The 22370-nt window shown below is 43.4% G+C and overlaps 1 protein-coding gene across 3 annotated transcripts in view; it reads left to right on the forward strand.

The window, feature by feature from the left end:
- The window catches only part of pstpip1a (proline-serine-threonine phosphatase interacting protein 1a), a 113707-nt gene that overhangs the window by 32762 nt on the left and 58575 nt on the right, over positions 1-22370 (forward strand). For all 3 annotated transcript variants that reach the window (XM_073025533.1, XM_073025534.1, XM_073025535.1), the window contains exons 2-4: positions 6085-6185; positions 8787-8861; positions 18926-18960. In XM_073025533.1, coding sequence (XP_072881634.1) covers positions 6085-6185; positions 8787-8861; positions 18926-18960 — 211 coding nt within the window. The remainder of the gene's footprint in view (positions 1-6084; positions 6186-8786; positions 8862-18925; positions 18961-22370) is intronic.

Raw genomic sequence — 22370 nt, forward strand, 5'->3', positions numbered from 1 at the left:
CAGTCAACTTATGCTTTCTTGGTAGTCCTAGATTTCTTATTAACACTCTGTCCCCAGGCATCAGTTGAGAGAACCTAATCTTTTGATCATATCTCCTCTTGTTTCCTTAGTTTTTCTTGGTAGCAGAAGCTGCTGCTAGCTCTTAAGCTTTTTGCAGTTTTTTCCTCATGTCACGTGAGATACATCTTCTGTGGCAAGTCTTCACTGCCAGTTCCAAAACAGATCTACAAGTAATCTCACTTCACATCCAAACATCAAATAGTATGGCGAGTATCCAGTAGCTTCATTCTGTGTACAGTTGTAGCAGTGTACCAAATGCCCAATATGCTGGCTCGATTTGTTCTTTTTATTGGTATCCAAGGTTCCAAGTGTGTCTAGCAATGTCCAGTTAAACCTTCAGGCAGAGGATCACCCTGAGGGTGATATGGCATGATATGACTTCTCAGCTTCAAGCATGCTCAGTAATTCACGTATGAGCTGATTCTCAAAATCCCTTCCCTGATTACTGTGTATCGTTCTCAGGAGGCCATAATGAACAGAATAACACTTTGACAACTGTCGATGCTCCTGATCCTCTTGGGGAAGGCTTTGAGCATATCTGGTGTAGTGATCTGTGATGACCAAGATATTTGCAATGTTACTGGAATCAGGCTTCATGGAAAGGAAATCCATAAACACTCAATCAAGTGGTGTCGAACTTTGTAAATGAAATAATGGAGCAACTCTTGTAGGCGGCGTCTTCCCCTGAATACATCTGATGCACGACTTACAGTACTCTTCGACCTCAGGCTTCACTCGGGGCCAATAGAACCGATCTTGGACCAATCAGTAGGTCTTGTCAAACCCCAAATGACCTAAATCATCATGAAGTGACTTTAGTAGAATCCTCAGTACTTCTCAGGCAAAACTAACTGGGAATGCTGAGGTCTGTCTGGAGGAGATGTGACCCTGTGTAAAATTCCAGTTTGTCCCATTCCCTCATCGGTATGGGTATGGTAGGGTGTTTTGTCTTCTCAACTTGGGGATATATACCCTTTGACTACAGAAGGGTCTTCTTTCTGAGCTGCTGCCAATTCCACAGAGCTCAAGGTGGGCAACTGTTTAATATCCAGAGTGATCAAGTTGCAATAAGCTTGTGGAATGGCACGGCTAGAAGCTCCTAAATGATTCAGAGCTCTATCAAACCATAGCTTGGCTCTGATTTCCCCTCCGTGGAAAACTGGCACATTGCTTTAACACCAGTGGCAGGAATGCCCTCTCTGTCCAGTTCTGGCACCTCAAGTGAACATCGTGACAATGCATCCGCATCAGCATCCGGCTCACTTGCCAATATTTAAGGCTGAAGTCAAAAGCACACAGCGCCGCCAATGAGCGATGACCTGTGGCATCCAACTTTGCTGAGGTCCAGCTATAAGGTAGTGGATTGTCATCAATTCTCACCTTGAACTTGGCAGCGTGTAGTCACTGAACTTACCCACCCCAGCCTATTTCAATGTCAAAAACTCCAATTTGTTTGTAGGGTAGTTTTGTTTGGATGGTGACTGATTCCATCTTACAAAAGCAACAGGTACCTTTACCTTGGTCCTGATATAGAACACCATCTAATTCCTCATGGCTATTATCTGTATCCAGTACATACAGCAACTGGGGGTTTGCAAAGGCCAGCACAAGTGCTTTAGTCAGCAACTCTTTCAGCAGCTGAAATGCCTCTTCACACTTTGCATCCCATCTTTCCCCAAAAGGCTCCGAAAGGCTAAGATAAACCTTGCTGCCTTCTTTCGTTTCCTCCCTTTCTTCCCCAAGGGAGGGTATCCACACCGAAGTTGATTCAAGGGGTGCCCTATGCTGGAGTAGTCCTTCACAAATCTCCAGTCTACACAGAATCCACGGAATGAGCATACAGCACTCATATTCTTGGGCTTTGGCCATGTGGTTACCACCCGTATCTTAGACAGATCCTTAGCCACTCCATCCTGAGAGACTGTGTCTGACATAGTTGACTGATGTTTCAAAGGTACATTTAATGTCAGAGAAGTGTGTACAATATACATCCTGAAATGCTTTTTCTTTGCAACCATCCACAAAAACAGAGGAGTGCCCCCAAAGAATGAATGACAGTTGAACGTTAGAACCCCAAAGCCCCCCCCAGCTTCCCCCCCGCACATAAGTGGCAGCAAGCAATGATGCCCCCCTCCCCCAGCAGCAAAAAAAAGCATCGGCACCCACCGCCGAGCACTCAAGCGTGCAGCAAAGCAACAGCAAAGACACAGTCTTGCAGTACCCCAAAACTATTTGTTCACCCAGTATTCAATCATAGCCGAGACCAGCTCAGAATTTAAATCAACAGCTGAAGGACTTATTAGACCTTTCATATCAGACAACTCCTTTCTTTCACTCCGCAGAAATGAGAACAACTTATCTTTAAAATCTTCACCCTCAGCTACATACAACTTGTCTTCAAACTCTTCAACCTCAGCGACATTCCCCCTTTCTCTAAAAATATGGACTGCCCATGGCCCCACCTCTCCAGGCGCCCCTATCTTATCAGGCAGTATAACTTCAGCCACATCACTGGTAGTCTGGACTAACAGGACTTCCTTACCAGCTGATTTGTCAAAAGACCGTTCAATCAGTGTAACTTTTCCCAATACTTTTCTGGAATTCAGCACTCTAAGTAGCAGTTTGTTGGGAATTCGAACATTCACCCTGCTCACAACACAAGCATTGCTGTGGGTATCATCTTTGAATTGCACCAAACCTTAATCCCCACGGCATCCATAATAAAGTACCTTAATTACAGTGTACCTCACTTTCCACAAACACTGGCTTAAACAAACAAATAAACCGTTTAATCAATCCTTATACAGCATTCACAGAGCACCCGAATCCCAGGTGAGTCCCTGCAAAAGCAACCCTCTCACCGGGCTCATATACAATCTTGGCTCATTAGCTAACTCTGCTAACAGCCACGTGACTCAGCAGCAAGGAGGCCACCTTTCATAAGCAATGCACGTCTAGGCTCGGTGTGATTTGGGGTCAACCAGTCAGGAAAGTTGGGATGTTCCAATTGATTGCGGTGAATACTGTGTAAATCCTGCCCATACATAATTATCGGTCTCCAGAAATGATAGCTCGTACACCAGCATAAAATTATAAAGGAAGTATATTTACCGATTTTTCCACTTTATCAAACAGCAAAGGAAAAGGAAAGAAAGATAAAAGGGCCCGTTACAGTTAAACCAGTCTAAGTGTGCACATCAACTGCACTCGTCTCCGTAGTAGCTGGGTCTATCGCTTTACTCACGGCGCTGAATTCCCATCACCAACCACAGGTAGAACTTGCCTTCTTGGAATCCTTCATGTCACAAAGCACTCCTTGCATTAGGGTCTCCCCTTTGGGTGAGATCCTCTAAGGGCCTTCCCTGGTGCTCTTCTCTCTGCACCTTCCGCCAAAAGACCCCAAACCAGACTACTATCCTTCAGAAAGCTGATCCTGCCCAACTCTCTTGAATCTCCCATAGTATCCCACAGAGCAGAGAGTTACAACACAATACAATCTTAATTGGCTGACACAATATTCTGAAGTTGTACAACATGGCTCCTTATCTTTAGCCAAAGCCAAAACACTCTTACTAACAGGGCACACTGCTTTTGCAGAAAACAGCTAAAATAAAAATACCTCGCAGCATAGCAGTAGAAATCTTAACCAAGGCATTACATTTGCAATTATCTTTATATGATGGATCCAGGACAAGTCCTGTGAGATAGTGACACCCTGGAATTTAAAGTCATTGACCCTCTCCACTTCTGATCCTCTGGTGAGGACTGGCTCAGGGACCTCTGGTTTCCCTCTCCTGAAGTCTACAATCAGTTCCTTGGTCTTGCTGACATTGAGTGAGAGGTTGTTGTTATCACACCACTCAGCTTCCTATATGCTGTTTCATCCTCTGATACAGCCCACAACAGTAGCATCATCAGCAAACTTGTATATGGTGTTGGAGCTTTACTTGGCCACACAGTCATGGGTGTAAAGCAAGTAGAGCAGGAGCTAAACACACTTCCTGTGGTGCTCCTGTGCTGATGGAGATTGTGAAGAGATTTTTTTGCCAATTTGAACTGACTGGTGTCTACAAGTAAGGAAATCTAAGATCCAATTGCACAAGAGGTTATTGAGACCCTGGTCTTGGAGTTTACAGATTAGTTTTAGTTTCCTGATGTATGCACCTTTGCTGTCCAGATGTTCCAGGGTTGTGTGTAGAGCCAATGAGATGGCATTTGCTGTAGACCTGTGGCTTTGGTTGGCAAATTGGAGTGGAACCAAATCACCACTCAGACAGGAGCCAATAAGCATCAACACCAGCCTCTCAATGCACTTCATCACTGTGGATGTAAGTGCCACTGGGCGATAGTCGATGAGGCAGGTTATCACTCTCTTCTTGGGCACTGACGTGATTGAAGCCTGCTTGAAGCAGGTGGGTACCACACTGCCGGAGTGAGAGGTAGAAGATATCCGTGAACACACCAGCCAGTTGGTCAGCCAGGTACTCCGTCCGGACCAAATACTTTCCTTGGATTCACTCTCTTGAAGGCAGCCTGCAAGTCATCCTCAGATGCTGAGACCAAAGGATCATCGGGAGACATTGGGGTGCGTGATGGTTCACCCCCTGTTCTGGTGGTTAAAGCGAACATAGAAGGCATTTGAGCTTTTGGGATCTTAATGCATATTAGTTTGGTATGGTCACATGTATTAAGGTACAGTGAAAAACTTTCTTTATATATGCTGTCCTTATGTCCTTACAGAACATTTAATCAGATCAGCACATTGAGGTAGTACAAGGGATAACAATAACAGAATGCATACTGGAGTGCTACCATTACAGAAAAAGTTCAGTGTTGGCAAACAATTAGGTGCAAAGCAAAAAAAAATCATGACAATAATGGGTGATGAGAAGCCTGATTCTGATATAAGTCTCTAGTGTGGACTGAGAGTGGGGAGGGGGCAGGGAGAAGGAGAATCATGGTTGGGAAAAGGGTAAGGGAGAGGGGAGAGAGCGGGAAGCATCAGAGAGACATTCTGTAATGATCAATTAACCAATTGTTTGGAATCAAATGACCGTGTCTGGTGTCTCATGCCCCCTGGGACTCCTTCTCTGTCACCTGTCGCACACCCAAAGGATGTCCCAACATCCTTTGCTCCCGCCAAATTTACCAATTAGCTCTGCGCTCCAGGTTGACAAATACAGCACTTTTCAAAAGTCTTAGGCACCCTAGATACATGTATATACCAAAGGCTTTTGCGTAGTATTCTATGTAAAGCTTGTTATGTTGCATATTTGTTCTATGTTCCATGTACTGAGATATGATGAAAAGTTGTCCTGCATACTGATCTTACAAATCAATTTATTACGACAGTGCATTAAGGAATTCACCTTAAGGTAAAACAAAAACAGAACACAGAACAAAGTGTAGCAGCTAGACTGTGGGGTCAAGAGTCCTCGTCATGTTAAGGAACCATTTAATAGTCTTACAACAGCAGGGCAGAAGATGCTCTTGAGCCTGGTGGTATGTGCTTTCAGGGTTTTGTATCTTCTGCCTAATGGAAGAGGGAAGAGTCTGGGGTGGTTAGGGCCTTTGATAATGCTGGCTGCTTTACCGAGGCAGCGGGAAGTGTAGGCAGACGCCAAGGAGGGGTGGCTGGTTTCCATGATGTGCTGAACCGTGTCCACAACTCAGTGCAGTTTCTTGAGGTCATGGGCAGAGCTATTGTCATACCAAGCTGCTATGCCCTGTGATCCAACAAATGGTTAATTTTAAACTGTGCCTTCAATTTTGTATCTGTGTAGCAATACTTAATTTGAAATTGGGTACTTCTGTGCTAGTTGGTATTGCACACTGTCCCAATTTAGTAAGTTTGACCAGTCTGGGAGGAAAGGCAGAGCTGAGACCACTGAAATGGGCTGAAAAACCAGCCAGATGAGCGTCTAGATTGCAAAACTGTGTGAGTACAGATTTGGGGTGTGATGACGCTGAAGGGCACCTGGAGAGGAAATGTTGTAAGTCCTTTGCCTTACATTTATTTCACAGTGCCCAGAGTTTACCAGTTACGTCGGGCATGAGGTTATACTGGAGCGGTTACGGGAAGGCCGAAGAATGTGCAAGGACGTGGAGGAACTTCTGAAACTGAGGTGAGATGAGTTTCCACTGAGGCAAATACTTTAATCATGCGAAAGCCACCCCCAAATAACTGTGGCTTGGAGCAAATGGAAGCTGCCACTGAGTTCCCCATAGGGCGGCAGAATAATAGTGTACTGCCATTACAGTGCCAAGGACGCGGGTTCAATTCCCACGACTGTCAGTAAGGAGCTTGTACGTTCTCCCTGTGACCACTTGGGTTTCCTCCAGCTGCTCCAATTTCCTCCCACAGTCCAAAGGGAGCAAAGCTGCAGGAACGCCAGCAGAAGCTCCAGGGACCCCATCCCTGGGAGAGGAAGGATCTTTGCCTTGAAGATGTATAGATGGGCTACACGTGCCCAGGACAGAGCACTCTGGCGAGCTGCTGTTTGCGGCCTTTGCCCCCCATAGGGGTGACAGCCTTAAACAGCAGCAGCTGGGAGTCAGGCAGCGTCAGTGTTTCGAGTTGAGACTTTCCATATGGACTGGCTTTTCTGGAGCTTCACAGTTCTCTGTCTTTACAAATAAAAACTGCAATTAAAAAAATTACAAAAAAAAATGACAAGTTACTTTCATCTTTATTGAGAGATACAGCATGGTAAAATACTGTTTAGACCTAACCAGCCCATGCTGCTTAATTACACCCATGTGACCAATTAACCTACTGACGAACTTCTTTAGAGTCAGGGAGGAAACTGGAGCACCTGGAGGAAACGTATGTGATCACAGGGAAAACGTACAAACTCCTTGCAGACATCGGTGCTGCCCAAATACATGATAGTGGTTTTCCCCCTCCCATACCTTCAGGGAAAAAAATTCAACACCTCCCACCCCCTGCTCCCCTGTACTGTGATGGGAGGGGTGTGATGGGAAGAACAAAATTTCCTCAGCTAGTTCCTCCTCCAAATACTAACTTTACCCCATCATATCTTATGATAGATAGATAGATAGATAGATACTTTATTCATCCCCATGGGGAAATTCAACTTTTTTCCAATGTCCCATACACTTGTTGTAGCAAAACTAATTACATACAATACTTAACTCAGTAAAAAAATATGATATGCATCTAAATCACTATCTCAAAAAGCATTCATAATAGCTTTTAAAAAGTTCTTAAGTCCTGGCGGTAGAATTGTAAAGCCTAATGGCATTGGGGAGTATTGACCTCTTCATCCTGTCTGAGGAGCATTGTATCGATAGTAACCTGTCGCTGAAACTGCTTCTCTGTCTCTGGATGGTGCTATGTAGAGGATGTTCAGAGTTTTCCATAATTGACCGTAGCCTACTCAGCGCCCTTCGCTCAGCTACCAATGTTAAACTCTCCAGTACTTTGCCCACGACAGAGCCCGCCTTCCTTACCAGCTTATTAAGACGTGAGGCGTCCCTCTTCTTAATGCTTCCTCCCCAACACGCCACCACAAAGAAGAGGGCGCTCTCCACAACTGACCTATAGAACATCTTCAGCATCTCACTACAGACATTGAATGACGCCAACCTTCTTAGGAAGTACAGTCGACTCTGTGCCTTCCTGCACAAGGCATCTGTGTTGGCAGTCCAGTCTAGCTTCTCGTCTAACTGTACTCCCAGATACTTGTAGGTCTTAACCTGCTCCACACATTCTCCATTAATGATCACTGGCTCCATATGAGGCCTAGATCTCCTAAAGTCCACCACCATCTCCTTGTCTGTCCCAATCTGAATGAGTTGTAGTTTTCTCCCTTAAATATTTCTCCCTTAAATATTGGGATCTGTTCCTCACCTATGGACTAAATTCCCTTTCCCTGGTCAACTTGCCACTGGCAGTTTAACTTCAGGCTGAACTTTGGTGACCAGGTCCGGTTCCTCCTGTTGTGTACCGCTGACTTTGCCCACTACCCTCCCCCCAGCTTCATCTCTGTCAGAGCTCACTCCAGGTGTGACTCCTCCTGTCCTGTTTGCCCTCATGTCACTGGCTGTCAACATACCTAAACTTATTTAAAGACTATCCAGAACTAACTCATCCACTATCCTTGGTCACTGACTGAGATGCCCTGTTTTAAACTGTCTACATTGATCTGTGTGGTTTTTTGCCCCTTCCCTGCAACATAAAGAACAACATCCCATGCACCATCAATCTTCAGGCCATGCTGCTCAGGGACTTGGACAAGTGTGACTGCATGTTGTACTGTAACCACATGTGCTGTGTGTGACTGTACATGTATTGTGCCGTGCACATTGACCCCGGAGGAATGATGTTTTGCTTACTGTATGGTTGAATGATAATTAAAACTTGAACAAATAACAGATTGTCAATGAGTACTGAGTACTAGAAGAATAGAAGCTCAATGCAAGAAGGCGTCAGAGTCTGGCGACTTGTTGTAAGCTGCTCTACTATTACAAAATTAAACTCTTTTTCAAAGCACTGTGTAATGACTTGGGCTGTATTGAAGTTCAAAAGTCTAAAGTAAATTTATTATCAGAGTACAGATATGTCACCACATGTGTTGTATCCTTGAAAGTGAGTCCACAGACTGTCTTGCTGTCTTCACTGTATCTTGGTACATGTGACTATAATAAGCCAATATTATTGTTTGATGTGTGAGTGTGAAATACTTGTTGTCTACTTTGCACAGGGCAATAGCAGAAGAGAAGTACGGAAAGGAGCTAATGCACATCGCACGGAAGGCCGGGGGTCAAATGGAGCTGAAGTAAGAGATACAGATCTATTGGAGTTGGTTAATGCATCTAAACTGAGATTGGTGCCTTTCCAATAGCTTTAGTCTGCCACCATATTTTAAAACTGGAGAGCTTTTTTTTAACCTTAGAAAGATGATCAGAAATTGAGGAACCACCTTGTTCTTCTGATGAAATTTGATAAACAGTGGGACGTCAGCTAAGGGACGATGCATTACGTGAATCCAGTGGTAGATGAATCATCACTTTCAGAGAACATAGAACGTTCCAGCTCAGTACAGGCCCTTCGGCCCTTTTAACCAACTCCAAGATCAATTTAACCCTTCCCTCCGACATGGTCCTCCATTTTTTTTGTCATCTATGTGCCAGTCTAAGAATCTGCTAAATGTCCCTAATGAATTTGCCTGTGCAACCTCCCTCAGTAGTGTGTTCCATGTGCTCACCACTCTCTATGTTTAAAACAAATCTTGCCTCTGACAGCCCCTGTACTTTCCTCCAATCATCTTAAAATGATGCCCTCTAGTATTAGCCATTTCCACCCACTCGATCTATAGCTCTTGTCATATTATACATCTCATCCTCCTTTGCTCTAAAGAGAAAAGCCCTAGCTCACTCAACCTATCCTGATAAGACATGCTCTCTAATCCCGGAAACATCCTGGTAAGTCTCCTCTTTAAAGTTTCCGCATCCTTCCTGTAATGAGGCAACCAGAACTCACCAGGGCTTCGTAGAGCTCTCGGCTCTTGAACTCAGTGCCCTGACTAATGTAAGCCAACATACCATACACCTTCTTGACAACCCTATCAACTTGAGTGGCATCATTGAGGGATTTAAGGGTGAGGACCCCATGATCCCTCTGTTCCTCCACACTGTTAAAAATGTTGCCATTAACCCTGCATTCTGCCTTCAAATTTGGCCTTACAAAGTGAACCACATTTTTTTGGGATGATTTCCATCTGCCTCTTGTCAGCCCATTTTTGCATCCTGTCAATGTCCCATTATAATCTACAACAGCCATCCACACAATTTACAACTCTACCGGCCTGGGGGAAACCTATGCAGTCATGGGGAGGACTTCCAAACTCCTAGCAGACAGTAGCAGAAATTGAACCACGATCGTAGGCGCTGTAAAGCCTTGTGCTGAGCGTTATGCCACCATGTCACCCTCCCAGTCCTTTGCCGATTGGAGGGCTAGTGGACAAGAGTGATGGAAAAGTGGCAAGCGGGTAAAACTGTCCCTTCATTTCAAAAAGTGATAATCAAGTTTTAATCTGCAAATATTTCCTAGCCAAAGATCTGAAGTTTAATAACAATTATGTTTTGTATGATTATAAGTGGTTCAATTAGGACTTAAGCAAGCATTAGATGAGGTAATTTTCTTGTCTTTGTAGGAACAACTGGTCAGGTGCAGTAAGATTGAATAGATTGATTCTAATTTTGTGATCCTCAAGACTCGAAAGCATTTTGTTCAAGTCTCTCCAAGTAAATATGGGCTTTATTTAAATTGTTAATTAGCACCTTGATTTAAAAAAAAAGATTGACTCATTTGCAGCAGAACATTTCTTAGCAAAGCATGTGTTCATTTCCTGCCTTAAGTGCTATAAAAGCAACTGTTAGAACAGCTTGTGGTTATTGCTGCAGCAAAATAGGAAATGACGTAACTGATGAAGAAGTGGGCTTGTTACTGTCAAAGTTGTTCAAAATCATTTATATTTAACAATGGGTATAGATAGGGTAAATGCATGCAGGCTTTTTCCACTGAGGCTGGGTGAGACTACAACTAGAGGTCATGGGTTAAGGGGGATAGGGGAACATGAGGGGCAACTTTTTTACTCAGAGTGTAGAGAGGATGTGGAATAGTTCAGCATGGACTAGTTTCAACATTTAAGAGAAGTTTGGATAGGTACATGAATGGGAGGGGTATGGAGGGCTATGGTTCGGGTGTAGGGCAATGGGACTAGGGAGTCCTAATGGCAATAGTTCAGCATGGACTGGATGGGCCCAATGGCCTGTTTCTGTGCTGTAGTGCTCTATGACTCTAAGCAGACATAGGGCACACTCTTTATACCCCAACCCCATTCTTACAGTTTTCTTGACAAGCTCAATTCTCTATTCTTGTTAGTTTACTGCAGTATAACAATGGAAAAAATATCAGGGTTGTGTGCCTGGCTGGAGTCTTAAACCTGCATGGTTTCACTTGGCTGCAGTTTCAATACAGCACCAATTCTATACTCAGTGCAAGGGTATTGTTGCTCAAGATGTGGTGTTTTCCGGTGATACATTTCTTTTAAAGATTAGCTTTACTTCTCACAAATACATCGAACATGCAGTGAAATGTGTTGGTTTGCATCAACAGCCAGCACAGTTCGAGGATGTTCTGGTGGTAGCCTGCAAGTGCCACCATACTTCCAGCACCAACATAGCGTGCCCACAATTACTAACCCTAACCTTGTGAATTTTTATTTTTGGAATGTGGGAGGAAACCAGGACACTTGCAGGAAACCCATGCAGTTACAGGGCGAATGTGCAAATTCCTTACAGGCAACAGTGGGATTTGAAACCCGGGCACTATTGCTCATGCTGTTGTGCGTAATGCTAACTGCTAGGCCAGCGTGCCGCCACTCATGTTTCAGTGCAAGAATGATGGCTGGATTGCTCTTATCTCAATGGTGTCCAATAACGTCATTCTGAGCAAACTGTATGAAGTGTGTAGGATCAGCCCTGGCAGTGAGATTACTAAATAAATTTACTTTGAACTTGTACTTTGAAGTTTAGGATTCAAATCGCACCACTGTCTGTGAGGAGCTTTTATGCTCTCCTTGTGACTGTGTGGGTTTCCTCTGGGTACTCTGGTTTCCTCCCAAATTCCAAAAAGACGTACGGGTTTGGATTAGTGAGCTATGGGCACGCTATGTTGGTCCTGGAAGCATGGCAGCACTTGTGGGCTGCCCCCGCACATATAACCATATGACAATTACAGCACGGAAACAGGCCATCTTGGCCCTTCTAGTCCGTGCCAAACGTTTACTCTCACCTAGTCCCACATACCTGCACTCAGCCCATAACCCTCCATTCCTTTTCTATCCAATTTTTTTTTTAATGACAATATCGAACCTGCCTCTACCACTTCTACTGGAAGCTCGTTCCACACAGCTACCACTCTGAGTAAAGAAGTTCCCCCTCATGTTACCCCTAAACATTTGCCCCTTAACTCTCAACTCATGTCCTCTTGTTTGAATCTCCCCTACTCTCAATGGAACACACCCTCAGATTGTGTTGGTTGTTGATGCACAACAATACATTTTGCTGTATGTTTTGATAGACATGTGAACCTTCTTTAATGTATAATTTATGTTAATTTTATAATTTTTGCTGCTGCAAAAAGCTAACTTTCACAGCATTTACACCATGTGTATATATGCCTGTGACAGCAATCATCTTAAATTTGTTTTGTCTGCATCTAATTTGTACTCAAAATGCTGATTGTGACTTAACCGAGACTGTTGACTTCCCTCTGTGTTATTACTCATCTGGATCAATAGACAATAAAACTAATAGTAAAATAGGAACCGCAAAGTTCCATTAGTTGCTGTCACGTTTCTCCAGCAGGCCATGTGATTCTTCAGACAGGTTGACATACAATATATTAGAAGGTTTAAATAATAAGCTTTACACACTCTTGTGTCTTGTACACCACCCACCAAACTAACAGAAAAAAGACCAAAAAAAAGCAAGGTTAGACTTCAAGAAAAAAACTTCTGGAAAAATTCTTTCCCAAATCTTTGGGGGGGGAAAAATGGGTTCCTTGAATGGATGATGCTGAATTACCATTTTGTGGAACCTTTGAAAATTACCTTTTATTCCATATTTATTACTTACCTAGTACCCCAGATTAATATTAATTTTATTATACTTAGACGTACAGGCCCTTCCCATCCTTCAGGCTGAGCTGCTCAGCAACTTATCATCTTAACCCTAGTCTAATCACGGGATAAATCACAGTGGCCAATGAACCTAGTAACCAGTACGTCTTTGGACTGTGGGAAGAAACTGGAGCACCCGGAGGAAACCGACATGCACATGGAAAATGATGTACAAACTTGTTTTCAGAGGACGCCTGAACTGAACTCTGAACACTCACGCTCCCAAGCTGTAATAACATCACGCTGACAGCTACGTTAACATAGAGCGTTAAACACTACAGCCCCGTACAGGCCCTTTAGTCCACCATGCTTTGCCGCCCTTTTTAACCTACCTTAAGATCAATCTAACCCTTCCCTCCTACACAGCCCTCCAGTTTCCTATCATCCATGTGCCTATCTTAGAGATTCTTAAATGCCCCTAATGTATCTGCCTTTACCATCACACCCTGGCAGGGTGTTCCACACACTCTCAAAGTGAAAGTAAAAGATTGGTATAAGGTTAAAGATATTTGAAATCATGCAGTAGGAAATACACATGCTAAGTTTGGGTTAGTAGAAAAACAATTAGTTAAAAAAAAACCTTATTTATGTCAAACAAGTAGCTGCGTGATGTGTTCAAGCTCCCCTTGAGGTATTCAATGGAAATTTCGCTGTAGTTGAAATTCTTTTGTTAACTGTTTCCAACCACTTCAGTATGTTTTTTTATAAATCACTGAAAATAGTTAAATCAGACTCAAAAGGAAGAATGAAATGCCAGTACCTTGCTAAGCTTAAAATAGTACTGGGCCATACTGAAAACACACTCAGTTCCCAATTTATTAGGAACCTTCTGACCACTGAGTGTATGTTTGTGGTCTTCTGCTGCTGAAGCCCATCCACTTTGAGGTTTGATATGTTGTGCATTCAGAGATGCTCCTCTGCACACCGCTGTTGTAACATGCAGCTATTGGAGTTGTTGTCACTTTCCTGTCATCTTCAACTGGTCTGGCCATTCTCCTCTGACCTCTCTCATTAATGAGGTGCCTTTACCCATAAAACTGCTGCTCACTAGATGTTGATTGGTTATTCAACCATTCTCTGTAAACTCTAGAGACTGTTGTGCATGAAAATCCCAGGAGATCAGCAGATTCTGAGATACTCAAACTAGCCCATCTGGCACCAACAATCATTCCATGGTCAAAGGCACTGAGATTGTATTTCTTCCCCATCCTGATTTTTGGTCTGAACCACAAATTAACCTCTTGACCATTTCTGCATGCTTTTATGCATTGAGTTGCTGCCACATGATATGCAGGCATACCTAATAAAGTGGCCACTGAGTGTATACTGCAGGTTTAGAAGTATCATCGTACAGGCAAGGATTGATTCTGTACATACTTCTCTCTTCCTCTGCCTGTTACACCGCTAGCGTTTAGGGCAGCATTGAATGTCCTCCATTTCTGGCAGTGTTCAGGGTTTCCTTCATCATGTCAGTAGCTTCTCAGCTTTCACTGCTGCCAGTCATGCATGTCCTGGGTGGAGAGTCACCAGTACAGTCACACTCAGATGTAGAAGGATTCCTCGTTGCTGTTTCAGTAACAATTTTGTTTTACCGGTCGGAGTTGCTAGCCCTGAGCTGAACCCCCAAACCTGGAGGACCGGTGAGCCGCTCTTAGTCTGGCCTCTACCTTTTGATCTGTTTAGCATATGTGACCCTACCAACAGTCAAAGCATAAAACCCCGACTCCTACAAACGTAGCTCTCCAGGTCACTGAGGCACACAAGCTTCCAAACCACGACAAAGTTGTGGCCCTCTTGGAGGTCTGTAGATGCAAAACTGCAACTTTTGTAGATCATTGCCGCTATTTATCAGATGGAAGTGGCCTAAGTGTGTTCTTGTTGCTGCTGTGCACCCTTGCTGATGTAATTATCAGTGAAGCTTAAATTTCCGTGGTGTCTTGTAAAGGATACGGAAGAGGTTCTCCAGGGTGTTGCCTGGATTAGACAGTGTGAGCTATAAGGAGGGGAGGCGAGACCTGACGGAAGTTCATAAGATTGCAAGAGGTATAGATAGAGTTGACACATCTAATACTGGACAAAATGCATCTTGGGTGAGGGGGAAAAGTTTAAAAGAGATGTGCAAGGTAAAGTTTATAGACAGAGAGTGTTGGGTGCCTGGAGTGGGGTACTGGTGGAAGCAGATGTCATAATGGTGTTTGAGAGGTTGTTAGACTCATGAATATGCAGAGATTGGAGGGATATGGATCGTATGCAGGCAGATCAGATTAAGTTTCATTTAGCACAGCTATTTGTGGGCTGAAGTACTGGCTGTATGCCACTTTGAATGCCACTTCTTGGGAGGGGAATACTTTGACAAGATGGTTTCATGGTATTGAGTCTACACTGGAAATGATTCTTATTTTAGAATTTGGCTGTGCTGTTTACTTAGGGCATATATGTCAAACTCAAGGCCCGCGGGCCAAATCCAGCCCGCGGTGGAATTATCTTTGGCCCGCGAGATAATATCTAATTACTATTAAAGCTGGCCCCAGTAATCGAAGCGCCTATGGCGTATGATATGGCTAATGCTGAGTTTATTCAGGTACCAGGTTTTCAGGGTTTTTAGTGTTTATTCGGCAGTCTTCTTCATAAGAAACGGAATTTGTAAAGTGAAACACTTTGTAGTTATAGTAGAGACTGAGACACATGAGAGCAGGCTGAAAAAACGGAGGCAACGAAAGCTGCATTCGCATGCGTCCGACTGATCTGGCCCGCATGAAGTTGCATTTTGCTCAATCCGGCCCGTGACCTAAAATGAGTTTGACACCCCTGACTTAGGGAGAGGAAGACACACATCAGCTGGCTGGCTTCCTTATTCTCAGCAACCTGACCGGATGAATGGACATTGGCTGTCCACGGTGAACAATGATTTTGAGTTATTCGTCATCACAGTACAGACTTCTCTCAATTCCAACCTGCACTTTTGATTCATATTTATTTATCACGTGGACTTTGAAACACACAGCGAAATGTGCAGTTTGCATTAACGACCTAAACAATTTAGGGAGGGGTGGTGGTGGTGGGGGGGGAGTGGGTGGTGGCAGCCAACAAGAGTTGCTGCACATTCTGGTGGCAACAGAGCATGCCCATCATGTTTAGCAGAACAACACACCATTGACATAAAACAAATAACAACAATAAAACAAAACAACAGCAACAAAACAAACTCCTTTCTCCCCCTCTTCCCCCAACCTCAACCAATTCATACATACTTGGGTCTCCAACCCCAGGACAGGCTACCTGCTGACCCCCTGGCCTCTGACCTCCAGTCCCAGGCCCAAACCACAGAATCGCAGACACTGAGCTTCTAACCTGTGGAGGAGCCAACCCAGAGGCTTCAACCGTTGGACTCACCAACCTCGGTTCCTCGGCCTCCGCGCTTTGATCTTCAGATCACCGACCTCTGGGTTTGAATCCCAGCAATCACTGATTACAGCCCACAATCTCCGGACTTGACCCCAGAGTCGCTGATCACAGGACCTGCCGACTGACCTTGGATCTCCAAACCCAGCACTCGCCAGCCTTGGAGATCACCGACCCTCGTTCTTGATACAGCTTGCATAGTTTGGATACAGCTGGAATCGGCTTAAATTGCTGTTGAAAAACCACCAGATCATTAATGCCTGCATGTATCAATGTCATGTATTGATCTGTTCTACCTCTGGGCATCTGAGGTTGATCAGTGGTTCCATTATGGATCAAAATACAACGTTTCATCTCAGAGAAAGAGTGAGCCCCTCAAGCTGCTCTCTCATCTGCACTTTGGCTCAGTTGTTGTAAACTAACGTATCCCTGTACTTAATGTTAGCCATTCATAGATCAAGATTCAAAATAGTTTCTTGTCATACGTCAGTACACAAGTGTAAAGAAGAGCGAAGTTATTGTCACTCCAGATCCGATGAAACATAAAACACATAATAAGCATAAAAAATACAATAAATATAAATACTTAAGATTAGCTGATACACATAGTTCCATTGTATGTACTTAAAGTGACACTTGGTAGAGGTGTGACTGTACATGAAATGACTGATAGGAAATGATAAAGTAGTGGTGGTGGGGTTGTTATGGTGGAGTTGTTGATCAGCCTGTTGACTTGGGGAAAGTAACTGATTTTTGAGTCTGGTGGTCCTGGTGTGGATACTGCGTAGCCTCTTCCCTGATGGGAGCGGGTCTAACAGTCCATGGGCAGGGTGGGTGGGATCCTTCATGATTTTCCTGGCCTTTTTCCAGCACCAGTGGTGACGGGTAGGCTGGTGCCAGTGATAGATTGGGCAGTTTTAACTATTCATTGTTGATCTTCCCTCTTCATCACAGTGCATCTGTAGAAGGTTGTGAGTACTGTGATAATCTATAGAAGTTTAGGACAAGGGTCTCCTGTAGTTAATAGTTCAAAAGGGCATTGTATTTGGAGTTTTCCCCCTTCCTCATTCTCAGGAGATTTAAAAGCCCACTAAAGCCCACTATCGTCAGCAGGAAGGCCGATTACATTGGAATGAGGAAGCAGTTTGGGATTTGCCTGGGTTAAGGTCATTTTTATTTGTCACACGTATGTTGAAACGTCCAGTGACACATGTTATTTGCATCAAATCAAATCAATGAGGATGTGCTTGGGGCAGCCCGCAAGTGTCACCATGCTTCTGGTACTAACAATAGCATGCCCAAAACTTACTAACCCTAACCCTATATCATCAGAATGTGAAAGGGAACAGGAACTGGAGCATCCTGAACAAACCCACAACTTCCTGCATTTGTGTTTTCCCCCCTCCTCCCATTGTCTAATTTCCACCCCCACCCATGGCCTTGCCCCTTTTTAATTTTTTAAAATTATTTAAAGATACAGCATAGTAACAGGCCCTTCCGGCCCAATAAGCCCACTGTCCAAATGTGAACAACAAACCTGTTAATCGATATGTCTTTGGAGTGTGGGAGGAAACCAGAGCACCCGGAGGAAACACACACGGTCACGGGGAGAACGTACATACTCTTTACGATCCATGGTGAGAACTGAACCCCAACTGCTAGATTGCTGGTGCAACAAAGCAATGTACTAAACACTACGCTACTGTGCCACCACCTTGCCCTTCTAAATGAGCTATTTGCATTTCTATAACAGAGTATTAAATTAAAATCGGCTGAACATTCTAGATGTCGAGCAGGATGGGCAATTGTCATTTCTAGCAGTAACCCAGAGGATAGCAATACTTTATTCTTTATGAAGCAACTTAAAAACAATAAATCGTGGAGCTTCGGAGCAAGATGTCTAGCATTGATTATTCAAGAGTGTTTGTCATTCTTCACTCTGCGAATATAAAGAACAAATTGATTGTTACTCCAGATCCAATGCAGCATAAAAATATGCATAAAGAACACAATAAAAAGGCAATAAATATCAATATAAAGGCAATCCTATAAAGCACAATATACAAGTAATTGTTAAGTACAGTACATGGACTGATTGTACATGGAATGATGGGTAGGTGATATGTATGTGATGGTAATGGAGGTATTTATCAGCACCACCACCTGTTAACCCATAACCCATGAAGTGGTGGAGTAGACCTCACTTTATGATTTCCCTAATTAAAGAAAGCACTTCTTGCATAAGTTGAATAAAATTGTTAAATTCACATGTGCAATAATATTGGTACTTTAGAACAAAGGTCATATAACTATTTTGCACTGTATTTACTTTATAAAGTCAGTGGAGAAGTGTTCTTGAGGAACTCTGGTCCCTTTTCAAGAAGGACCTCTTGGCTATGTGATTTACCTCTTCTATATCAACAACAATCTCACTGGAGATTTAACATCCACCGGACAGGCAGAGAGGATCTCCTGTAGCCAGCTCTCCGAAGGAGATTTCCAACAATAGCTCTCTGTGTGAACCTTTGCACTCGGTCTCAGTGAAGTGCAAACCCTAAAGCTTTCTACCGGGGACTTGAGTGTTTCATGTTTTATAGAGCTTGTAAAACAAATGATGTGGGTAATGTTCAATCTACGTTCACCACCTATTCCAAAGGGACCTATTGAGTGTGATGAAGAACGTTCTTTATTAGCCAGAAAAAGAACTTCCTTGCAAAGTGCATACTAATGATGTATTTTCCTCTTCACTTTAGCACCCTGCGAATAGCCTTTGACAGCCTGAAGAAACGTAAGTAGCAGCAGTTTGACTCTTATTAGTACTAAGAATGAAAAAAGATCTACTGCCTTCCTGGTATATATGACAAATTATCTGTAGTATTAATAATTTTTTTAAGGAATTCTTTTGGTGGGAATGACTTCTCAGAAGAAAATTTTATAATTTAAAATGACTTGAATTTATATAATGCAGATGATCCTGTACTGCAGGTCTGTTGCTAAATGCAGCCCAGACTCTAATCCTTTGGCCCGTCGTATCCACACTAATCATCAGTCATAGACTTCCAACATCCCAGCACAAATAACAAACACCGGAGATTCTGCAGATGCTGGAAATCCAGAGCAACACGCACAAAACACTGGAGGAACTCAGCAGGTCAGGCAACATCTATGGAGAGGAATAAACAGTCACCAATTTGGGCCAAGACCCATAGATGGTTTATTCCTCTCCATAGATACTGCCTGGCCTGCTGAGTTCCTCCAGCATTTCGTGTGTGTTAATCCAAAACTAATCACACCCTCATTTCCAAAGTTATGTTCTGAACTTCAAAACATTAAACTAATTCAAACAAAGTCATGGGTGTCAGAAATGTGCATCTGACTTAGAGTTTACTTTAAGTGGTAGTGTGATGACATATGCAATTAGTATATTTTTATATTTAACCTGTAATTAATTATTGGCAAGAATGCTTAATCAACCAGTATATATACAAGGTTACACAAATATTGCTAAAATATTAAATACACAGCAATTCTCCCCTCGCTCTCAACAGCATCTCCAGATTCAACCACCTGATTACACACTAGGGGCAATTTACATTCCAGCCGTCATGTCTGGGACACCCAGAGGAAACCCATGGGATCACAGGGAGAACCCGTAAACCCCACACAGACAGCACTAGGGGCTGGATCTGTGAGCCTGTTGCTTGGTTAGCTGTATCATTGAGCTGCTGCTTTGAGGATAGCAACCACAAAGAACCCAGTTAAAGCTGACCACTTCAAGAAAGAAATTTAGGCCACAGCTCTCTGCTGTGTGGTAAGTGACTTCCGTCTCGACAAGGACGGAACATCAGCTCCATCGGAAATGTGGCTCAACATTGAAAGTGACACTGTCTTACGACTCAAACCCTATTGTAGTGACTTGAACTCATAACCTTTTAGATGGTACATGAACAAAAGCTCTTCACTGTACCCCAGTGCTTGTGACAATAATGACCACTGTCTGAAACAAGAGAGCTGCCACGATCACAATAGCATAACAGTTAAGGTAATGCTTTTACAGCTCAGGGCTTTCCGGAGTTCAGAGTTCAATTCCAGCACCGTTTGTGAGGAGCTTGTACATTCTCTCCATGACCGCTGTGTTTCCTTGCGGTGCTCAGGCTTCCTCCCACAGTACAAAGATTAGTCGGTCAATCGTCCTGTGATTAGGTTAGTATTAAATAGGAGTGTTGCTGGGATGCAAGGGCCTGTTCCACACTGTATACCTAAAAAATATTAAGGAAATGAATCGAGCAAACTAACCTACCATGTGATGTGGTAAAGCTCCTTCCAAACAAGATGCTAAATTGGCATTGCTGTCCATACAATTAAATCAGTTGGTTTCAGCATGGTGCGATGTGGGGGCAGCTGCTGCCTCAGTGTTCAGAAAGCACAAATGATGAGCTTGGATCTGAGCGTCATCCAAGCCTTGGGACGCTGGGATCTAGACACAGGGAGCGGGAAAAGTCTGCCACCGTATGCAGTAGCTTCAACACCACATTTTTCTTGATTATCTCTCTCAACATGCAGCAATCATGTGTGATTTAATGATTAGATTATCACCATGTTATATCATCCACAGTTTGAAACATTAGGTTTTTAATGACATTGTTTTTATTTAGAGATTCAACACAGTAACCAGCCTTTCCTGCCCAATGAGCCCGCACTGCCCAATTAACCTATCAACCTGTATAGCTTTGGAATGTCAGAGGAAACCACAGCACCCAGAAGAACCCCACATGCTCACAGGGAAAACATACAAATTCCTTACAGACAGTCATGGGAATTGAACCTGTGCCGATGGCCTTGAATAGTGTTGTGCTAACAGCACCATTACCATGCCATGCCAAAAATCTGCCATGATTGTATTGAGTGGGAGAGCAGAAACTAGGGGCTGAATGGCCTCAAATGAGGAAGAGACTGCCTACGAGTCTGTACCAACTACCAAGCATCTATTTACACCAGTCTCCATTCCATTACCCCCACATTCCCATAAAGTCCTCCCGAATCTAACCCGCATCCACATACTACGGGTGCAATTCATCGGGCCCAGTATTCCCACCTACCTTGCGCATCATGGGGATGTGGGAGAAAACCAGAGCACCCAGAGGAAACCCATGTGATAACGGGGGAGTATGCAACTCCTGAAGTCAGTGGCAAAATTGAACCCGAGTTGCTGGCTCTGAGTGGGTATTAGGGTAATTAACACGGTAAGCAAGCAAGCAAGTTTATTTGTATAGCACTTTTCAAACACAATGCAGTTCAAAGTGAAGAAGATATAAAAACCAAACATCAAATTTCAGACAATATATAAGAAAATTAAATCACACAAAAATGGATATAGTAAGTAGAAGTTACAGTGCAGAAGATTCTAATTAAAAGCTACAGCAAAAAAAAATTTAGTCCTTGATATAAAGGAGCTTAAAGTTGGGGCAGACTTCAGATCCTCTGGAAGGTCGTTCCAGATACGTGGAGCATAGTCACTAAAAGTTGCTTCACCGTGTTTGGTTTTGACCCTGGGGATGGTAAGCAGGCCCGTCCCAGAAAACCTGAGAGCTCGGGAAGGTTCATAATGCAGCAACAGATTGGAGGTGTATTTTGGCCCCAGACCATTCAGTGCTTTATAAACCAGTAGTAATATTTGAAAGTCAGTCCTCTGATGTACAGGAAGCCAGTGTAGTGATCTGAAAACTGGAGTGATCTTGGTCTCAGTGACGACTCTAACAGCAGCATTCTGAACGAGCTGCAGCCGTCCAAGAGATTTTCTTTACAGGGATCTGTGAAAACGCCATTATGGTAGTCAAGCCTTCTAAAAGTAAATGCATGGACAAGTTTTTCTAGGTCTTGCTGAGAGACAAGCCCTTTAACTCTCACTATATTTTTTAAATAGCAGTAGGCTGACTTTGTAATTGTCGTAGTGTGGCAGTTGAAGTTGGAGTCCATCACAACACCAAGGTTTCTGGCTTGGTTTGTGGTCTGTAATGACAGCGATTCTAAATGTTCCACTAGCTTGCTGCCCACTTTTATAACCAAGATCTCTTCCTACCATCATTGTTATTAACCTTGTCCGTGCACATTTGGTCTTCCCCAGATAAGTTCTCTCACCATTTATTTAAATTACCATTCTATTTTTCCTCACCATCATTTAATTTCTGTTAATTTTCT

Source organism: Hemitrygon akajei, chromosome 21 (genome assembly GCF_048418815.1).
Source record: "Hemitrygon akajei chromosome 21, sHemAka1.3, whole genome shotgun sequence".
NCBI classification, from domain to species: domain Eukaryota; kingdom Metazoa; phylum Chordata; class Chondrichthyes; order Myliobatiformes; family Dasyatidae; genus Hemitrygon; species Hemitrygon akajei.